The sequence below is a fragment of the Populus trichocarpa genome, chromosome 8, assembly GCF_000002775.5.
Source record: "Populus trichocarpa isolate Nisqually-1 chromosome 8, P.trichocarpa_v4.1, whole genome shotgun sequence".
Classification (NCBI taxonomy): domain Eukaryota; kingdom Viridiplantae; phylum Streptophyta; class Magnoliopsida; order Malpighiales; family Salicaceae; genus Populus; species Populus trichocarpa.
The window spans coordinates 13,001,189-13,022,753 of NC_037292.2; the positions used below are offsets into that span (position 1 = coordinate 13,001,189).

The window sequence follows — 21,565 nt, forward strand, 5'->3', positions numbered from 1 at the left end:
GCCACCGAGCTTGTCGCTGCGACAATTTCTTCTGCGTCCAGAAGAATGTGTTGGCAACGTTGTCAGTCTTGACAACGAATTTCGGCCCCAACAGATATACTCTCCATATGCCAAGGCAGTGCACTACTGCCGTCATTTCTTTCTCATGCGTCGAGTAATTCTGTTCCGCGTCATTTAGCTTCCGACTCTCGAAAGCAACCGGATGTCCCTCTTGCACCAGCACTCCACCAATAGCCCTATCTGAAGCATCAGTATGCACTTCGAAAGGCTTCTCAAAATCAGGCAGCCCCAAAACGGGAGCTGACGCTACCGCTGTCTTCAGCTTCTCAAAAGCTTGCTGGCAGTCAACCGTCCATTCCCATCTCCGACTCTTCTTGAGAAGATCCGAGAGAGGAGTTGTCTTCTTGCTATAACCCTCAATGAATCGTCTGTAGTAGTTTGCAAGCCCCAAAAATGACCTCAATTCCGGGACTGATTTTGGTGCTGACCATTCAACGATGGCTTGAATCTTCCGTGGATCCATCTTCACCTGTCCTTCTCCAATCAAGTGGCCTAAGAACATAATTTCAGCTTTTGCAAACTCACACTTTTCTCTCTTTACATACAATTCATATTCTCTCAACCTACTTAGGACTTTAGAGAGATGAGTTACATGATCTTCAATGCCTCTACTATAGATTACAATGTCATCTAAGTAGACTACCACAAAATTGTCTAAGAAATCATATAACACGTCATTCATTAGATTACAAAATGTTGCTGGAGCATTTGTTAGGCCAAATGGCATAACTAGAAACTCATAGGAGCCATACCTTGTCACACAAGTAGTTTTATGCTCATCACCGTCAGCAACCCGCACTTGCCAATACCCCGATCGCAAGTCCAATTTGGTAAAGATTGAGGCTCCACACAATCTGTCCATCAAATCCTGAATTAAAGGAACAGGATATTTGTTTTTGATTGTTACCTTGTTTAGCGCTCGGTAGTCCACACACATGCGAAGGCTTCCATCCGCCTTCTTTTGAAACAAAACCGGAGCACCATACGGAGCCTTGGAAGGCCGGACAAACCCTGAGTCAATCAGCTCTTCCAATTGTTTCCTCAATTCTGCCAATTCCCTTGGCGACATTCGATAAGGGGCTTGAGATGGTGGCTTTGCCCCTGGCACCAGCTCAATTCGATGGTCGATGGCCCTCCTGGGCGGGAGTTTCTTCGGTAGCTGAGGCGGCATCACATCTTCGAATTGCTGCAGCACGCTAGCAATTTCTTTCGGCACCTCACCACAACAGTCTGCCTTCTCGTCGACTATTGTCGCTAGAAACACTTCCCCTCCTTTCCGCAATGCTTTATCAATAGCAATTGCCGAGACCACGCTTTTTCCCCTTTTCACAACATTCACAGCTGCGATATTACAACATGGGACAAAACAAGGGCATCCCTCACTCGCAATCATCATTCCATTGAGATATGGCATCAAAACAACCTTGGCTTTTCGTAAGAAATCAAGGCCAAGAATAATATCGTAATCATCCAGACTTACGACCAGCACATCCTGCTTGCCTCTCCACTGATCCAGCATTATCGGCACATCATAAGACATCCCAGCAATCCTCTGTGCCTTCGAGTTTACTGCCTTCATTGATGTGTGGCTGTCACTCAGCCGCAGGCCAAGTTCTTTCACCAGCCGATCTGCCACAAACGTGTGGGTTGCGCCTGAATCCAGCATAGCATTCACGTCTTTGCCATTTATCCCAATCTTCACATACATTAGATTGTCCGTAGCCCCTGACTTCCCTTTCCGCAGTGCATCAATCCTCGCCAAGTCTTTATCGACAGGGCGGGTTTCGGCAGCCCCATCCTCTGATTTAGCTACCAGGCAGTTTATCACACGCATAGGATTGACGTGCGTAACTACCCCTTCCCCTTCATCGCTATCCCCAGCCCGAATAGCATTCAACTTCTCCCTCTTCGGACATTCCCTCGCAAAGTGAGGACCATCACAAATGAAGCAAGTAAAGTTCGGTTTAGTACTCTTACCTTGTGCACCCATAAACTTGGCCTTGCCCTTCTCCGCGGCAGTAGCCCTCGATGCACCCCCACCGAACTTCTTCCTCGTTCTTTCCTCCTTGTTTCTTCCCTTAGACTTGAAGGAGGTTGATGTATAGCCCTCTCTTGTAGTTGATTTAAAATCAATCAAGCTGTCCGCAGCAGCAATAGCGGAGGACAGATCCTTTACGTTCTGTCGCCTTAGTTCCGCTTGCGCCCAAGTTTGCAATCCGGACATGAAGTTGAACAACCTGTCCTCCTCGGACATATTCTCAATGTCGAGAATCAAGGAACTGAAAGCTTTAACATACTCACGAATTGATCTATCGTGTTTGAGCCTTTTCAATTCCTCCCGCGCTATCCAGGATGTATTGTTCGGAAGGAACTGCTCCTTTAGCTCCTTCTTGAGACAATCCCATGTCTCAATCTTTGGACGTCCAGCACTTAAGTCCTCTTTGGTTCTCGTCCGCCACCAAAGCTTTGCATCACCCGTGAGATACATCACGGTAAGATCCACTTGTTCAGCCACGCTAATCTTCGCAACGCTAAAGTATTGCTCCATGTCCCACAAGAAATTCTCAAGCTCTTTGGAACTTCTTGCCCCACCAAAACACTTTGGTTCAGGCACTTTAGGTTTAGAAGTACTTACCCCAATAGGAGCGCTTGTCACTGCCTTCTTCAGAATGGCAATTGTCTCTTCGATAGTAGCCAATCGTTCACTCGATTCTGCCGCAAGAGAAATGTACAAGCTCTCAGCCCTTTCAGCGCTTTCCACAGCTTCCTTCAAGCGATCAACAATAGAACGTTCTTCGTCTTCTTCCTCCGACCCTATCAAGGTCTCAAGACGCGTCAACCGTTCCCGAATAGCTTCCATGACTTTCGCTGCACGTTTTTAGAATCAACCGTGCTCTGATACCAATTGTCACGGGGTTAATTTTTCGCAACGAAACTTAACCCAGTGCGGCAGTCTAGTCCCAACTAGACTCAGCCTTGCCTCACCCTTTCACTCGTGTTTTCCTACGACTATGTGTTTCGCTCACCCAAGGAGGTTCTCACACTCGCCTCGTCGTAGACAACAAGTAAACACAAGCAACACAAGCACACAAGAGTTTTACAAGAATCCCTCTCAACCTTTATTTATCTCACCAACAAAGGAATACACAAATATGGTGTGTGCTATGCACAAATCGCTAGCTCCACAACAGAGGCTTGGCAGCCTATTTATAGACAAATATGAGCAGCAAGCTCCCCCCCATTAACCCCTATTTTCGGGACCTAGTGGAGCACTTTCTCGAACCCATGATCCCATGTTTTCAGGATATAGTGGAGCACTACCTCTCATCCATGATCCCATGTTTCCAGGACTTAGTGGCATGGAGAACACCCCATTTTATGCTCCCACGTTTTGCTTCCCATGAAGCTGCCACTTCCCCCATTTCCTGGCTGTCTACTTGGCAGCCCCCAATTGCCAATTTCTGCTGCATCAGCTGCTGACTTAGAAGGTCCATTGTCTAAGCCCCACGTCCATGCCAAGTCGCCAGCTCAAAGACTTGCACAGACCATGCACGCTGCCTGCCGAATTCGTTTCTGCCGCAGTCCATCGCTGCCGAATTCTAGGCAATGTGCCTTCGTTGGCGCGCCCCGCGCCTAGACCTCTAACACACGGCCACTCTTTCTATACACCCAACTTTTCTTTAATTTTTTTGTAAGTCAATGACTAAAATAACCTTTGTCATTTGATGTCATAGTATCCGGTCTCTCCTCGGTTCCGGTCTCTCCTCGGTTGGGAAAAAAAAGTCTGTCTTTCAATCTCTCTCACCTTCCCCGGTCCCCATCTTTCCATCTCCCGTCCCAGGTTTCAACCTCCAAGCTTTTTACTAGAGAGAGCTAAAATATGTGCGAAAAACATTGGATATATATTTTTGTTTATCGTAGATTATAATTATGAATTGATAGTTTTATTCTTGCAAAACCTCTTAATAAATTGCCTTTTTAAAGCTAAAATGGTTTTTTTCTTTGATTTCTTTGTTATTTTTTAATTATTAAGAAATGTCTTGATCTTTTTATTGTCTTTTTGCATGGTAAAATAACTTTGTTATTTTTAAAAATAAATAATGATTTAACTTCGGTTTATGATTTTTTGGACATTTCATATTTTTGTTATAGTATAACTACTTTATTACCCTTAAATTCAAATTTTCAAAAGCTTGACTTAAGGGGTTAATTCATAATTTCAAGATGATTTTTTTGTAATAATATTTGGGTCCCGGGGGTAAAGTAGTATTTAAGAAAAAACACAAAAAGTGGTGACATGTGTGTTGAAAGTATGAGCCGCACCGCCGTCTTCGGGCGACGCGTGTAGCTAACTCTGGTGGTAAAAAATATTTTTCCATCGTGTCATTTGATTCGTCACGCCCTTCTCTTTCTTCCTGTATGATGTGAGTTGTTGTCAAACCTCTAATACGTCACTGACATTCTTTTTTTTTCTTTCCTTTCTTTTTCCTCTTATAAATTCATGTCTGACTCTCCACATTTTCATGTTAGCCCATCAAGTTATTTTTCATTTGTTTTTTTCCCACCTTTCTTGATTTCTATTTGTTTTATTTCAATTAATTTCTCAAATTTTGTTTTGTTTCCAATTGCATTTTCCTTTAATTTTTTTCCTATCAAATTTGGTCTTCATTCTTTTGATTTGTTCTTATTTAAGATAATTTTTTAAATTTGTTTTATTTTTTTAATTTCACATCTTCATTTTATTCTCGTTTCATGTTTGGTGCTCATTGTTCTTCTTCTTCTTCTTTTTTGCTTTGGTTAGTTTTTAACTTTGAAATTTTTTTCAATCTCATCATTTTTCATTAAATTGATTGACAATTGAGATTATTGATTGAACTCAGGTTTTCAATTTCACATGTTGTGAAGTTAAAATATTAACTCAGGTTTAAATGATTTGCCCAAATCAATTAGTATGAGTTTAAGCAATAAATTTACCAATTTTTTTTATAATAACTTTCATATTCGCCCTCCCTCAATTATTGTGAATTAGATATTTTTTAATTGATTGAGGTTATTGCTTTCTATTTTATTCTTTTTTTGCAAAGTTAAGTTACTATAATGCTCATAACTACAAAACAACACTTAACTTGGGTTTATATTGAATTGGTTGGGAAATGGACTTCGTGAATGGTTTTTTTCCTGCTTTGTTTAGGGTTATCATAGTCTCGAACAAATATTTATTTTAGAATTGATGCTTGAAACTTCGAGTATCTAATTTTTCGTATGAGGCAAAGAACTGGGCTAAGAAATTTCAAGATTCCCCTGCTTCCATGGATTTAATAGCATTGCTAAAACATCATCATAGAACAATGGAAAACATCATCATAGAACAATGGAATAGTATCTTTGAATATATGACCTTCCATTCAAGTTCTACCTTAAAGCTAAAACCTCGATAAAAAGAAAAAGAAAAAGAAACTTTGAATTGACAAAGGTTCGATATCTAGACGTCACAGCAGTGGTGGCCGGTTACAAACATATTGACGAGAAATAAAACTAACCCTTCGGGATTAAGTCCTTTCATATATTTCAAAAATTGTTGTGATTCATCGATATCGGCCCTCAAACATGATTTTTTCAACTATGAAGTTATTTGATAGTGTAGTAATTTGTTTTTTAAAGTATTGTTATTTAAAAATATATTAAAATAATATTTTTTATTTTTAAAAAATTATTTTTGACATTAACTTATTAAAATGAAATAAAAAAATTAAAAAAATTAATTAAAAAAAAATTAAATTTTTTAAAACACAAAAATCAACATCCTTATACAGAGACAGATTAACCAGTGAAGAACGAACCAGACAGGTTGCCTGGTGTTTCAGATTTTCATATAGGCGGCATGGGCAAGGTTCGATTTCTCTGGATTGCAGGGTGGGCCCATCTGGACCCGAGATTCTTTAAATTTCTCATTCCTAATTCATTGCATGCCACTTGATAAAATGGACCACTTGTTACATGACACGTCACAGATTCGAGGACATGTTAAATGATTGTCAATAGATGACGTGGGGGCTATGCATCTGGCACGCTCTAGTTCACGTGGAATAATGGATAGCATATTTGTTAAATTCATTTTGGTTAGGTGAATTGAATCGAAAAATTAAGGATACTTGTTTTTACTCGAGTCGGGCTCTTAATCTAATTAATTAATATATTGATTCAATAAAATATGTTTGGTTCGATCGTTTTGTTAGTTTACTCCGTCAAATCCCATTCAAACCTGACCATATTAATACAAACCAAATTTTAAAATATATTTTGCTATGATGTTTAAAATCAAAGTTATTAAAATTGGTTCACACATAATCTGATTCAAAACTCGGGTTACAAGTTGTTTGAGTTAATTTGATTGTACCAGTTAAAACCTTAAACAATATTATTTTAATATATTATTTTTAAAAATTAAAATAATATTTTTTTTTTTTTAAAATCCAAACTAAATTTTTATTGGATCAATTAGGTCTTTAGTTAACTGATTAAGTGATAAGTTAACCTATCAAGTTAACTATGCGAACCAGATCAACGTCTTTTCAATTTCATTTAAAACTCATCTAAATCAATATATCATCGAATTAACACGTAAAATCAAGCTAAATTTAATAACACTGGTTGGAATTGTTTTTGGTAGTAAAGGAATAATAAAACAAGAAGACTCTAAATTGAACTTTAAAACTGTTAATCCTTTTAAACTATCATCAAAGGCAAGAGAAAACAAGGAAAATTATGTGAAGGAAATGAGGTGATAGAAAAGAAAAGAAGCGAAATTGAGACTACTCATTGTAAGGCCCAAAATCAATAATATTGGGCCCTTTTAGACTCCTATTTGGGCTTAGAAAGTCTTAATTTTTTTTATATGTACGAATATAGTACATACATGAATGGATAAAAATAATTATTTTCAAGTCAGGTTTTTTTAATATTTTTATTATAATTATTACCTATTAAATACAAGATTTAAACATTTATAACCTATTTATATGGTTTTAGGTATCCATATAAATATTAATTTTTTTTTTAAGAATTCGATTTTGTTGTTATCTTATAAGGATTGTCTTAATTACTAATTCATTTTATTTTAATAATTGAAAGGAAATAATCACCATTCTTTTTCATAATATTATAATATTAAATGAGAATTCAAACCATTAAGAATTGGATTCCTAAAAGAAGGAAAGGCTGGCTATAAATCGCATCGAGGAAGAACATGGAGACTTGTGCCGCCTGAGACTTGACAGATGGAGAGGCTAGCTCGATTCCTAACCACATATTCAATGAAACCGAATAATTTACTTTCTGGTTCAATCTTTTAGACCAAATGGTTTGTATTCAATGAAAGGCACATTCTCCCCTTCGTCTTAATTATTCTTCCTTGCTCTAACGAGAGGCTGTGATAGTCTCATCGTAATTCTCTTTCAATGTTTTTATATATATATATATATATATATATATATATATATATATATATATATATATTACCATGGATATTCGAGTCAGTTTGCGCGTACCTTGACTAATCCCACGTGTCCCGAAGTTAACGACCATGTAAATCTCCAGTAACCATTATATTAGCAATCACAATGCTTAAACCTGAAACCACAAGAAAAACAAACTCTTTAATTCTAAATTTTTATAATTAGATCTACTACTAGGTGATTAATGTAGATATATTTTACATGGACTCGTTGATGTAATGACAGCACAATAAAGATGATAATAATAATAAATACAAAAATAAAATTAGAGGACAACAAATTCTAAATCTTACTAGCATAATAGCAAGCGTTTGCAGTATATTAATAATATATATTTTTTTAAATATTAAAAAATATTTTAAATGTTTTGAGTTGATGGTTATATTAAATTTAAAGTTGGTCAAATTAAATCTATGCCGATTCAATACGCGCCAATATTTTTTTTTTTTAAAAAAAAATAATACCCTTTATACTCCTTTGAATATCTATGGTTTATAAAACAAATACTTTATATTTACAGTAACAGTAACAGGATATTAATTTTTTAACCCATTTTAAAGAATATTATAACTTTTTTTTAAAAAATATTATTATGATAAATTAGGAATCGGTAATGAAGAGTAGAAATCTTGCGGCACAGACAGGGCCGAAACTAAAGGATTTTAGACTGGTTGGTCCTCAGAGCTAGAAACTTGTAATTGACTAGATGGCTGATGAATAAAACATCACTATTTCTTTGAACTTTACCTCGTAAATTTAGAATTGTGAATCTTTGTATTTTATTTTTTTATTCAATAATTATCTTTTTAATTTATACACGTGGCATTCATTTTGGGTTTTGTTTGAAAATGATGATATGACTTTTTCTTTGAAAAAATCCTTTTTATACTTTCAAATTAATTTTAATGTATTGAGGGGCATTCTCATCATAAAAACAGACAAAAAAATATCTACTAAATATATGTATGGGCTTCATTCTAGGTACTTGTTTTAACAATAAAAAGAATCGATTATATTTTATTCCTTGTGTTGTAGTTTATAAAAAATAATTAATTAATTCTTATAATATAAAAAATTATTAAATAATTCCTTTATTAGTGTTGAAATAATGTAGATTTAATCTCGGATGCGGTGTAGTCAGTCTGTATTTTACTTCAATTATAAATTTAAAAATATTTAATAAATAAAAAACGAGTTTAATTGAAAACTCTTTTAAAACCATAATTAAAAAACTATAAATTATAGTTTTCATTTTAAATTATAACCATAAAATCTACTATCATTTCTTTTATTATTTGGTGCTTAAACTCTTTACGATGTCTACATCCAATCCTTAAAACTATATCCTCTTTTTTTAGGGTATAAAACGAGTGGAAAGAGACCAACTTGGGGTTGCGAGTAATGCTATTCTTGGATGAAGTATGAATCTTTTCTTTCTTTCAACTAATATTTCTGAAAAGGAACTAATATTTCTGACTACAAACTTGTGCGTGTACAAGTGGAGACCCTCCAGAAGCACAGCCACCACTCATTGAGTCGAGTCAGTCGACCAAAGCAAGCAGCCAAATCCATTCTCAAGTCTAAACCCTCTTTCTAACCCAAATAACAAGAAGAAAACTATGCACAGTCCTTTATTCTTCCTCCACCACCACCTACTCTCCTTTCTGCCTTTTTGCCGCAATATTCTTTCATGGCCAAGAATCTACATGAATAATCCCATATCCATATCTCTCTTCGTCACTTCACTCTCTCTACCGTTTACTCCTAGACATGACTCTCCCTTATACCCCATCACCCTCTACAAGAAACACTATCTCACCAGAAACCCGTGTCCTTCATAGCTCTCATTTCTATCTACCCAGAAACCGCTCTTCTTTCTTTTCCAATGAATCCAGCCTCCTCAAGAAAGAAAGTCTTCCTTTCAAGCCTCGCGAGAAGCGATCAACCAAGAGTTTTCTTCCCATCTTGAGACTTAAGAACTCTAAACTCACACACCCTTTTGCCAGTATATCCTCTTTCGCAGAAGCAGGAGGCGAGGAAGAGGGAAACGAAGGAATTGAAATCAAGAAACATCAAGAAACGGTAAAAAACAAGGAAGATGACTCTCCTGGAATGGCCCGGGCCTTTGATATATCCTCAAGAACAGCCTCTGCTATATCAATAGTGATAGCATTTGCTGCTCTCAGTCTTCCCTTCTGTTTGAAGACTTTGGGACAGGGTTTGGACTTAAAAACCAAGTTCTTATCATACGTGACACTGTTATTTGGATTCTATATGGCTTGGAACATAGGTGCCAATGATGTTGCTAATGCCATGGGGACTTCTGTGGGGTCTGGGGCATTGACAATGCGGCAAGCAGTGTTAACTGCAGCTGTTTTGGAGTTTTCAGGAGCGCTGTTGATGGGTACTCATGTGACCAGTACAATGCAGAAAGGAATTCTTGTTGCTAATGTGTTTCAGGGAAAGGATACTCTGCTTTTTGCAGGATTGCTCTCTTCTTTGGCTGCTGCTGGTACTTGGTTGCAGGTGCACTTTGCGTACAAACATCTTCTTCCCTTTAATTCCTTTAGATATATTACGTTTTGTATGAGATTTGAATTCATACGAGGTATATACGATATAATTCAATCAAGGAGTTATGTCTTTCGTTCATGAGTTAGTGATATGTTTTCATCAATCAAATTAAATGCTTAGGCATGCAAATTCTGCATTCTTTGAAGGTATAGAATGAATAGCGATGAGTTATTAATGTTGCTGATCATGTTCCAAAAAATCCAATTAGTTTAGAAATAAGGTTTTCGGGTTGGATGATCAGTTAATCAATTGATCCTAACAATCTCATCCTCATCCATTCTTTTTAATCAAGGTGGTTGATAGCTTATACTTATTGCTTGGTAGACCAAGGTGGCTTGTGACTAACTAATTAATACATGTAAAAGGTCACCTTTGGTGGAGGTAGAAACTCTTCGATGCTTAAATAAATATCTTTTTAGAGAAAAAATACAATAATATTTTAAAAAGAGATATTTTGAAAATATATATGTAGTAAAGAATGAAAATTGTGAATATTTGTTCTGAAGATATTGTGGTGTATTTACAGCTCACGAGTTTTATTCTTTTATGAAGATGAGAGTTTGAAATGTAATTTTATCCTAGAAATTGATACTCGTAAATCTTTCTTGATCTGACGTTTTTATGGCAAGGATATACTAATATAAACTTCGTTTATCAGTAGCCCTCCAGTATTTGCGATATAATAATATGCAAAGACTTTAATTAATTTCCCTGTTCAGGTAGAATTGTGAGTTTTGCTCGTATAAAAAAGAGGGTAAGACGAGAAAAATGTAGAGAAATATGCATTTGGACTAAAAAAAATTCTTTCATATACAAAAGACCAAGAATCTGTTCTTAGAAAATTTTTAAAAGATTGAGGGTACCATACCCATCATCTATATAAATTCTTAAGTGGTTATTCGGAATCCAATGAGAATGAACCTATACTTAGAAACTTCTAGGTGATTATAGGTTCTTGGTAAGTGGGAGCTTGTAGCTTTCTCAGCATTGTCATGGGGCTTAAACGCCCTTCACTAAAGAGTGATCATCATTATTATTTTTTATAGTACAAGAGAGCCCCTCCCCACTGAAAGTGGTGAGTACATGATATTACTATTTATACTAGGGAGACCAATTATGTTTACCTCTTAGAAATTGATGCATATAACACTGAGAATACTACATCTATCCCTTAAAGATTAATGCATATAACACTAAGAAGATTATTTCTATCCCTTTCTTAGGAGATGTTTTGAGGGGTCTTCAGCTATCACCTAGAGAGAATAAATAGTCATTTTGAATAGGTCATTCATATTTAAGAAACTTATATTTTTATTAAGGATTATACATCATGAGATGATCTGAGTGATAGGTATAAGAGATATTCTTAGGAGGAAACATGTCTTGGAGGTGGCATTAAGATTGCTTTGAATACCCTGATTACTTTACTTGGAAGATCATTTACGTTAGTTGTCCTTGTAAAAATGAGGAGGTCCATGTCATAGCAAACTGACCTCTTTAACATGTATGTGATTTTTCATGAATTGCTTCACTTTGAACAAGCTTCTATTTGGTAAGGCATAAAGTTTCCTTCAAAAAGCATGTTTCCTTACTCCTTTAATCAAGGCTTCTAAGGCTACTAACTTAATCAATTCTTGCAACTTAAAACATTTCCTCGTTGAATCTCCTCAAATATACCCGTGTGGTCTCGTCCTCTTATTAGATAACACTAAAAAGCTTTGTAGAGTTTTTCTTGGCGGTTATGTTGGTGTTAAATCATGTCATTAGCTTGACGCAGAGGCTACTGAACCCTTCAATAGAGTTTGGCTCTATGTTGTTATACCAAGCACGTATAGATCATCTGAAGGTTATAGAGAATATCTTGCACATTGAGTCACCATCTTGGATGATCAATTCCAAGCTACTATGTATATTTTGCATATGCTCCCTTAGATAAGCCAAGCCATCATAGTTGTCCAAACTCATTTTCATAGAAAAGTATTCCTCAGTGAGTCGAGTGTTTGATATGTGTTTGGATTAGGGAGAAATCCTCTATTGATGGGGGGCTATAAACATTCCCCTAGGTATGCGCATCCATAAATTGTCTCCTAGTACTTTGTCTTTTGGGCTTTTGGGAGCCCGGAGAGCTTGGCATAGAATGACAGTTATAGTGACCGGTGTCTATCCTATAATAACTAGGGGGAGTATGTTCGTAGTATTTATTCTGTGCATGTGTATGATAATGTCGTAAATGATCCCTTAAGGAACTTTTATGAATGTCATTTTGTATATTCTCCTTTAAGTAGTGTAATCATCTACGGGCTCCTAGTGTAGTTGGTGGCCCTAGCGTTAAGGCATGATGTGTTGTTGTAGGTGTTAAGACTTGCTAGGGTGGCAAGGTCTAATTTTTCCCTCGGATTGTCAACACAACTTGGGTGAGGAGTTGCACCTGACTAGTGAGTTGTTGAAGCTCTTGCTGGGTAGGAATGTCCACGGCAATAAGTTGATTTGCCCCATGTCCTAGCCTAGATGGACATTGGTTGTGTGCCGCGAAATTCCCTATGAATGCTAAAAGCAAGTTTTAGAAAGAAACCGATGGCTTTTTTTATCAATCTTTCTATAGACTGTACAACTGATGATGTCCTAAAAAAATCCAAGTAGCCAAGGAATAGAACTTCTGGGTTAGATAATCGGTTAATCAATTTGTCCTAGCAATCGTATCCATTCTCTTTAGCCAAAATGATTGGTGTTTGGTAGGTCAAAATGGCTTATGACTAGTACCTGCAAAAAATCACATTTGGTGGAGGTGATGACTCTCCGATGCTTAAATAAGTATCTTTTTAGAGATAGAAAATACAATAATATTCTAGAGAGAAATGTTTTGAAAATATATATGCAACAGAGAATGAAGATTGTGAACCTTTGTTTTGAAGGTATCATGATGTATTTTATAGCCCACAAGTCTTGTCTTTTTGTGAAGATAAGGGTTTGAAGTGTAATTTTACCTTGATAACATTTAATGAGTGATAAATATCCCTTACATCTGTATTAATATTTGATGGAAATATAGTGGGTCCCTGCAGGATTTTTATATACCTAAAAGGTATAGAGAGATTAGGGTTCAAGATGTCAAATGTAGTTAAGCCTATAGAAGCTGAGCTTTTCCTCTAAGTTAAACCCAAAGGAGATGGGTCTTTCCTTTGGTGAGCCTAAAGGAGGCTAGGTCCATCCTTTGAGTGAGTTCAAAGGAAGAGGGTCATCCTCTTGGGCGTGCCCAGGGAGAATGGCTTGGTGATTCCCTTAGGAGTGACGAAAGAGGATGATCATTCCCTTAGGCGTGTCCAGAGAGGATGCTTATTTTTTTAGGCGTGCCAGGGGAGGATGCTTATTTCCTTGAGCATGTCCAAGGCTTGACACACTGCCATGCCCAATCGTGGCTTCATTGAAGCGTGTTTGTGTTATAGAAAATTTATACCCATAAATCTTTCTTGATCTAATGTTTTTTTTGGTAAAGATATATTGATAAAAACTTCATCAAGTGACTCTAACTTTCATAGCCATGCCATAACATATCTGGTCCTTTTTTATAACAGAAATCAACTAAACACACAAGTATATACTTGTGATGTCGATGCTAGAATTTTGATTCGACTGTTCTTGCTTTCAGCTTAAGTAACTATATATAATAACAAACCGATGTGAAACAAAAGGGGAGACAACAACAAGTAATGGTTGCGCGACCAGTCAATTCCATAAGAATATGGGGATGGTTGTTGTGCAAAACTTCTTGATTCGTAGAACTCTATAGTGTGTTACCGCATCCATATGGGATGCAGGAAACATCAGAAGGTCTCTGTATCTCCGAAATCGGATACCTTATGACCTGTGTGAACCAATGAAATTACTCAAACTATTTGAGACAAAAAAGGGACTAACAGGGAAACGGTTTCTATCAGCGTTCCGTATGAGGATATATATAATGATGAGTATTAAGTGATGCTTTAACAAGGCTTTGCAGGCTCTTCATAAAACAGCTAAAGGACTAGGATGGGGCAAAAATTCTTGGGAGTCTGTTTAATCTAACAAAACAGATGTTGGGATCTTATGTTTATAACTTTGCTGACTTCTTTTTATGCTCTAGAACAATCAAATTCAGAATTGCAGCTCCCTTTCATGCATAGGCATTACATTCTCATACTGCTAATATCAAGAAAATCTTCAAATGCCACATTTTGTGGCCTATTTTGTAGTTATTGGTGACTTTCAAGATCTTTCAAATGCGTTATCCTGTTTTACTAGGTGATGTTAATCTATTCAAGCCAAAAGCAGAGTACCAAGAGAGTTAATCAATTTATTAACTTTTCAGAATGTCTTTCCCTGCACTCGGCATAAAGTAGCCTTTTATACATTGCAGGTTATTTTGCCATACAAGGAGTCTACATAGAAGGTTATTTTGCTATACAAGGAGTCTATAATAAGATAATCTTGATAGTTAATATTAAGAGTCCTAATTGTATACATATACGGTAACATCCCCCCTCAAATTGATGCTGGTAAGTCAACCAACAACAATTTGCCAATAAGAAACTGATGTCGCTGTCGAGTCATAGCTTTAGTGAAGACATCAGCTATTTGGAGATCGAAAGATATGTGAGGAAGAGATATCACCTGATTTTCCAAGGTGTTGCGAATAAAATGACAATCAACCTCAATATGTTTGGTGCGTTCATGGAAAACAGGATTGGTGGCAATCTAAATAGCACTAGTATTATCAGCATGAAGTGGGTTAGAGGTGACCTGAGGAAACCCAAGCTCTTCGAGAAGACCGCGCAGCCATACAATTTCAGAACAAGCAGTAGACATGGCACGATACTCAGCCTCAGTGGAGGATTTAGAAACACGGTCTTGTTTCTTACATTTCCAAGAAATTAAGGCATTACCTAAAAACATACACCAACCCGTAGTAGATCGACGTGTATCCGGACACCCAGCCCAATCAGCATCACTATAGGCAACAAGTTGAAGAGAGGAGCCGGTAGGGAAGAACAACCCACGATTAGGTGAGCCTCGAAGATAGCGGATGATGCGTCGAACTGCAGCAAGATGGAGATGCCGAGGAGAAGACATAAACTGACTGACCTGATGGACAACATAGGATATATCAGGTCGAGTAGTGGTCAAGTATATAAGACTTCCAACCAGGCTCCTATAGAGAGTAGGATCATCTAGTAAGTCCCCTTCATCTTTTCTGTATTTGACATTTACTTCCATAGGAGTATCAACATAAGAAGTGTCTTCCAAACCAGCCAAGATGATAAGATCTTGAATATACTTATGCTGATTCACGAAAATACCATTAGGTCGGTGATGAACTTCTAATCCTAAGAAGTATGTGAGCTGGCCAAGATCTTTCATATGGAAAGTTGCATGTAATTGCTGCTGAAGCTTAGTAATCAAACCACAGTCAGTGCCAGTAATGATAATATCATCCACATAAACCAGGAGAAGGACTATACCTGACACAGATATGTGGAAGAAGAGAGAAGGATCATACTGACTTTGTATAAAACTGAATGAAAGAATTGTACTGCGAAACTTCTCAAACCAAGCTCGGGGAGCCTGTTTGAGCCCATACAAAGAACGTCTTAGTTTACAGACATTGTGAGGAGAAGAAGTAATCATACCAGAGGGGAGCTTCATGTAAATCTCTTCATGGAGATCACCATGAAGAAAGGCATTCTTCACATCCATTTGATGCAGTTGCCATGACTGTGAAGCGACAATAGCTAAGATGGTTCGAACTGTGGTCATTTTAGCAACAGGAGAAAATGTCTCCTCATAGTCAACCCCAAATTCCTGCTTGTTACCCAGAGCTACGAGGCGAGCTTTGTAACGTTCTAAAGACCCATTAGAACGTAGTTTTACAGAGAAGACCCATTTACTGCCAATAGGTTTGACTGTAGAAGGACAAGGAACAATATCCCAAGTATGATTCTCCTCAAGTGCTTGAAGTTCTGCTTGCATTGCATTTTGCCAACATGTATGTTTCATGGCCTGTTTGTAACAAGAGGGAATGGAAATAGTGGATAAAGTAGTGACAAGAGAGACAGGAGTGAAAAATCCATACCAATCAGGGGGTCGAGAAAGACGAGTAGACCGACGAAGAGTGGTAGAAATAAGAGCAGAATCAGGCACCGGGTCAAGATCGGAAAGGGGCACTAGAGAAGTGGAATCAGACTCATGTCGACGACGTCTTTCATAAACAAAACCAGGTCTAAACCTTTCCACCATTGTTATGGAATCAGAAAAACTAGGCAAAAGAGGTAAAGGTGCAGATGGCAATTCAACATGAGATGGAAAGAAATATTGATTTTCAAAGAAAATCACATTCCTAGAAACCCGTATACGACAAGCATGAGGATCATAACAAACATAACCCTTTTGAGGGATAGCATAACCAAGAAAAACACACTTAACAGATTGAGCAATAAGTTTATGTCGTTCATGAGCAGGGAGATGCACAAAACAAACACAACCAAATGTACGAAGATCAGAATATAAAGGAGAATGACCAAATAACTTAAAGAAAGGGGAAACATTATTTAATGTAGGAGAAGGTAAACGATTAATCAAATGAACTGAAGTAGAAAGAGCTTCACACCAAAAACGAGGAGGAACAGATGATTCAAGTAAAAGAGTTCTTACTACATCAAGAAGGTGACAATTTTTTCTCTCAGCTACACCATTTTGTTGTGGTGTCGAAGGACAAGAACGTTGAGAGATGATTCCTTTGCTTTGAAGAAAGCCTTGAAACTCATTAGACATGTATTCACCACCAGAATCAGAGCGCAAGACTTTGATGCTGGCAGAAAATTGAGTTTCAAGAAGTGCAAAAAATCGCTTAAAAACCGAAAAAACTTCAGCTTTAGCTCGGAGGAAGTAAACCCACGTAAAACGACTAAAGTCATCAATGAAAGTAACAAAGTATTTGTAATGAGCATGAGAAACAACAGGTGCAATCCCCCAAACATCACTATGAATAATATCAAAACATTTGGAGGCACGAGATGCATGATGAGGAAAAGGTAAAACTTTACTTTTGCCAAGTTTGCATGATGTACAATCAAAAGAAAGATCAAGAGAAGAACATGTTTTATGTCCCAATAATCCAGAATTAATCAAAGTTCGAAGTACATCAGAGTTTGGATGGCCTAAACGTTTATGCCATCTCTTATTTTCAGAACCAATAAAATTACATGCAAAGGAAAGTAAAGGGAAACTAGAAATACTGGTGGAATGAGAAATATGAAGAGGAAAGAGTCGTCCCACTTTAGGCCCCTTCACGATCATCTTCCCTGACGCTTGATCCTGTACAACACAACCAGAATAGGAGAAATGAACATCACAATTGTTATCAACCAATTGACCAACAGAAATAAGATTTGTGGAGAGGTCAGGAGACACAAAAACATCAGTTAAAGAAGGAGAAAGATCACCAACAACACTGATAGGCAGAGAACTGCCATCAACGGTACTAATTTTCAGATTTCCATCATAATTTCTGACATTAGAAAGAGGAACGGTAGTATTGGTCATATGGTTGGAGGCACCAGAGTCTAAATACCATGGCTTAAAAAGAAGTTTATGATTACCTGAGAACCCAAGAGCAGAAAGAGCAGAAATGATCATTTGTTGTACCATTTCAGGAGTAAGTGTATTCGGGTTTGCTAAGCCTGTAGGAGTAGGAATAGGAACAACAGGTGAGGCAATAGGCAATGCAGCAGAACCAGAGGCACCAATGGAGGCATGATAAGCAGTTCCTTGTTTCCTTTCAGGTCGAATGGGACAAGCAGAGATGATATGACCATGTTTCTTACAGTAGTTGCAGAATTTCTTAGGGCAATCCCGAGCAATATGACCAAAACCTTTACAACTAAAACATTGGACAACATGCATATTTCTACCTTTATTTCTCCCCTGTGCTGCATAAGCCACAGAAACAGGTGCACTAACATTTGCCCTATGTTCCATAGCCGCCTGAGTTATGATACGCTGCTCCTCACGAAGAAGTTCACTCAAACAGGCATCTAAAGATGGTACAGGATGCCGATTCATCAAATTAGAGCGTGCAGTTTCAAAATCAGAACGGAGCTTCATCAAGAATTGATCTCTCTTGCTTGTGTCGTGCATTGCTTGAACAGCAGAGAGAGCTGCAGTAGGAACATTAGCATAAACAATATTTGAATAATTAGCCCAAAGATTTTGAAAACCGGAAAAGTATTCCTCAATAGAGAGACTTCCTTGTGTGAAGTTAGCCATCTCATACTCTAATTGAAAACGCCGAGCTGTGTTATCCTGATTATAAACCTTATTTAGATAATTCCACATAGCAGCAGCAGTTTTATAAGGCCTCAAATTGAGAACAAGATGAGGTTCTATTGAGCTAAGGATCCAGGTCATAACGCGAGCATCCATGATTTCCCATCTAGACAAAGCATCGACATCTGTAGGTGCAGGATTACTCCCATTAATATGCCCCCACAGTTCTTTCCCTTTGACGAATAATTGAAATTGAAACTCCCAAGCAGAATAATTTTTCCCATTAAGACGGATATGGAACAAGTCTAGCTTATCCGAAGACATGATAAAGCTGAAAAGAAATAGATTTTGAAACTGAAACTGACAGGGAATTAGTGCAATGGAAGAGGGATACACACCAGATTCTGAAGCCAAGAGTTGCTGAGAATAGCAGCAAAAAGACTGATCTGAAACTACTGAGAATAGCAGCAGAAAACCAAGATCTGAAACAGCCAAGAGTTGCACTAGAAACCCAATATCTGAAACGAAGAAGAATGATTCTGAAAATACCAAGAACACCACGAAAGAAGGAAGATCTGAAGCTGCCAAGAATAACATCAGAAAAGCACGACAGATTTGCAGATTTTGAAACCAAGAACTGTGAAGAATAGCTGCAGAGAAAACAAGAATAACACAAAGTTGGAAATTAAGGATCCAACAACCACTCCTTCTCTCTCGCCTGCACACTTTCCACCAGGAGTAATATGAATAAGATGGGCCCAAGATGAGTAAGGCAACTACAGCAAGAGCCAAAGGAAAATTCAAGACAGAGGCAAGCAAGGATTTGGAAGAAGCTCTGATACCATGTCAAGGAACCATATCAACCCAATAGCTTAAGCTGTTAGGTAAGGTCCCAGGATATGATTTATATTATTCTCTAACACACCCCCTCAAGTGAAAGCCCTTTGAGCTTGAAACTTGCACAGGCCCACAGTACCTTTGTGCTTAATTTTTATCAAATAAATAGGGATGGTGAGATTCGAACTCGAGACCACTTGGTCATCAAGGCAAGCAAGGATTTGGAAGAGGCTCTGATACCATGTTAATCTATTCAAGCCAAAAGCAGAGTACCAAGAGAGTTAATCAATTTATTAACTTTTCAGAATGTCTTTCCCTGCACTCGGCATAAAGTAGCCTTTTATACATTGCAGGTTATTTTGCCATACAAGGAGTCTACATAGAAGGTTATTTTGCTATACAAGGAGTCTATAATAAGATAATCTTGATAGTTAATATTAAGAGTCCTAATTGTATACATATACGGTAACAGGTGAAACAATACTGGTTTCCAAGATTATCAAGCAGATAGCTATAATCTGGTAAGAGCATAAATTTCTTGAAGAAACTGTATGTATTGGCACTCCTCATACCATATCTAGCTAGACAGCAACCAATTAAAATAGCAAAATTCGCCTTACAGCGCAAGTTGCTTGAAACATCAATTTTAGATTTCTGTTAATTTTGCTGCCTGAAACTGAATCTTCTTATTCTCTAATATATTTAGTGAATTTTTCATCTATGATTTGTCCAGGTTGCATCATATTATGGTTGGCCTGTCTCTACCACTCACTGTATAATAGGATCAATGGTTGGATTTGGTCTTGTCTATGGGGGACGTGGTGCTGTCTTCTGGAGTTCTCTGGCAAGGGTGACTTCATCGTGGGTGATCTCACCATTAATGGGAGCAATGGTGTCGTTTCTCGTGTACAAATTCATCCGCAGGGTATGTTCTTACACTTGCTGATTTGAACCAGTGAAGCTCGGTACTTGTATCAAATATTGTCTGCCTTGACTTGTAATATGCTATACAGAAGATCTGTTGCATTCAACCAAACGAGAAATTTTTTCCCGAATATCTTAGCATCCGGATCATTGGCATTTATGTATTCCAAAATTCTAACCGTCTTTAACTTTTGTAGTTTGTGTACAGCGCTCCAAATCCAGGACAAGCTGCGGCTGCAGCCGCACCAATTGCTGTCTTTTTGGGTGTAACTGGAATCTCTTTCGCAGCCTTTCCTCTAAGCGAGATCTTTCCTTTGGCTCTAGCACAGGCTTTAGCCTGTGGTACTACTGGTGCTTTCCTAGTTGACAGAATTATCCGGAAAAAGCTTGGCCATCTCCTGGTGAAAGCTAGTTCGACACAACCCGAGCTAAAAGAGAACGCTATACACAGCAAAAATATCGGGTTTCTCTCTGATTTCGCAGGACCAAAGGGTACCCAGTTGGAAATAGTTTATGGAGTTTTCGGATACATGCAGATCCTCTCAGCCTGCTTCATGTCATTTGCACACGGCGGAAATGATGTTTCCAATGCAATAGGTCCTTTGGCTGCTGCATTATCTATTCTGCATGGGGGTGCCAGTGGAACAGATATTGTTATTCCAATAGATGTTCTAGCATGGGGAGGATTTGGTATAGTTGCAGGGCTAATGATGTGGGGATACAGAGTGATAGCAACAATTGGGAAGAAGATAACCGAACTTACGCCTACTAGAGGATTTGCGGCTGAGTTTGCTGCGGCTTCTGTGGTTCTAGTTGCATCGAAGCTGGGACTGCCCATCTCTGCAACGCATACTTTGGTGGGTGCAGTAATGGGGGTAGGTTTTGCAAGGGGACTGAACAGCGTTAGAGCGGAAACTGTGAGAGAGATTGTGGTTTCCTGGGCTGTGACAATTCCAGCAGGTGCTATCTTTGCAGTTTTCTACACATGGATCTTGACCAAGCTGTTGTCTTACATATTGTGAGTATAAATTTACAAGATCAAAATGAAAAAGCTTGATGTATGTGATTAATCAAAATCACTCATCTCCTAAAAGAATTCGTGGTATTAAACCGTCTTTTTGAGCTGTGATTTCCTTTTAGCATCAGTAGCAATTTCTTATGGAACTGGGAAAAACAAAACGATTATTTTTTTTGGACTTGATGGTGGTATTTAATGATATTGATATGAGAACCCAAATACTGGTGCTGGTTCTCTGTACCACTCAGTGGGTTAAACACCCGGATCGCGGGTCAGGATTAATCCAATTTATCCTCATTTTTTATTTTATTTTTTAAGAGAAGCTCAAAACAAAGTCATT

General features: G+C 37.7%; 1 protein-coding gene across 1 annotated transcript; it reads left to right on the forward strand.

The window, feature by feature from the left end:
* Nucleotides 1-9,115: 9,115 nt before the first annotated feature.
* Nucleotides 9,116-21,346, forward strand: LOC7469045 (inorganic phosphate transporter 2-1, chloroplastic). Its single transcript, XM_002311729.4, has 3 exons — nucleotides 9,116-10,100; nucleotides 20,017-20,208; nucleotides 20,405-21,346. The coding sequence occupies exons 1-3, from the start codon at nucleotides 9,345-9,347 to the stop codon at nucleotides 21,227-21,229; spliced, it is 1,773 nt and encodes a 590-aa protein (XP_002311765.3). The 5' UTR covers nucleotides 9,116-9,344; the 3' UTR covers nucleotides 21,230-21,346.
* The last annotated feature ends 219 nt before the right edge of the window (nucleotides 21,347-21,565 follow it).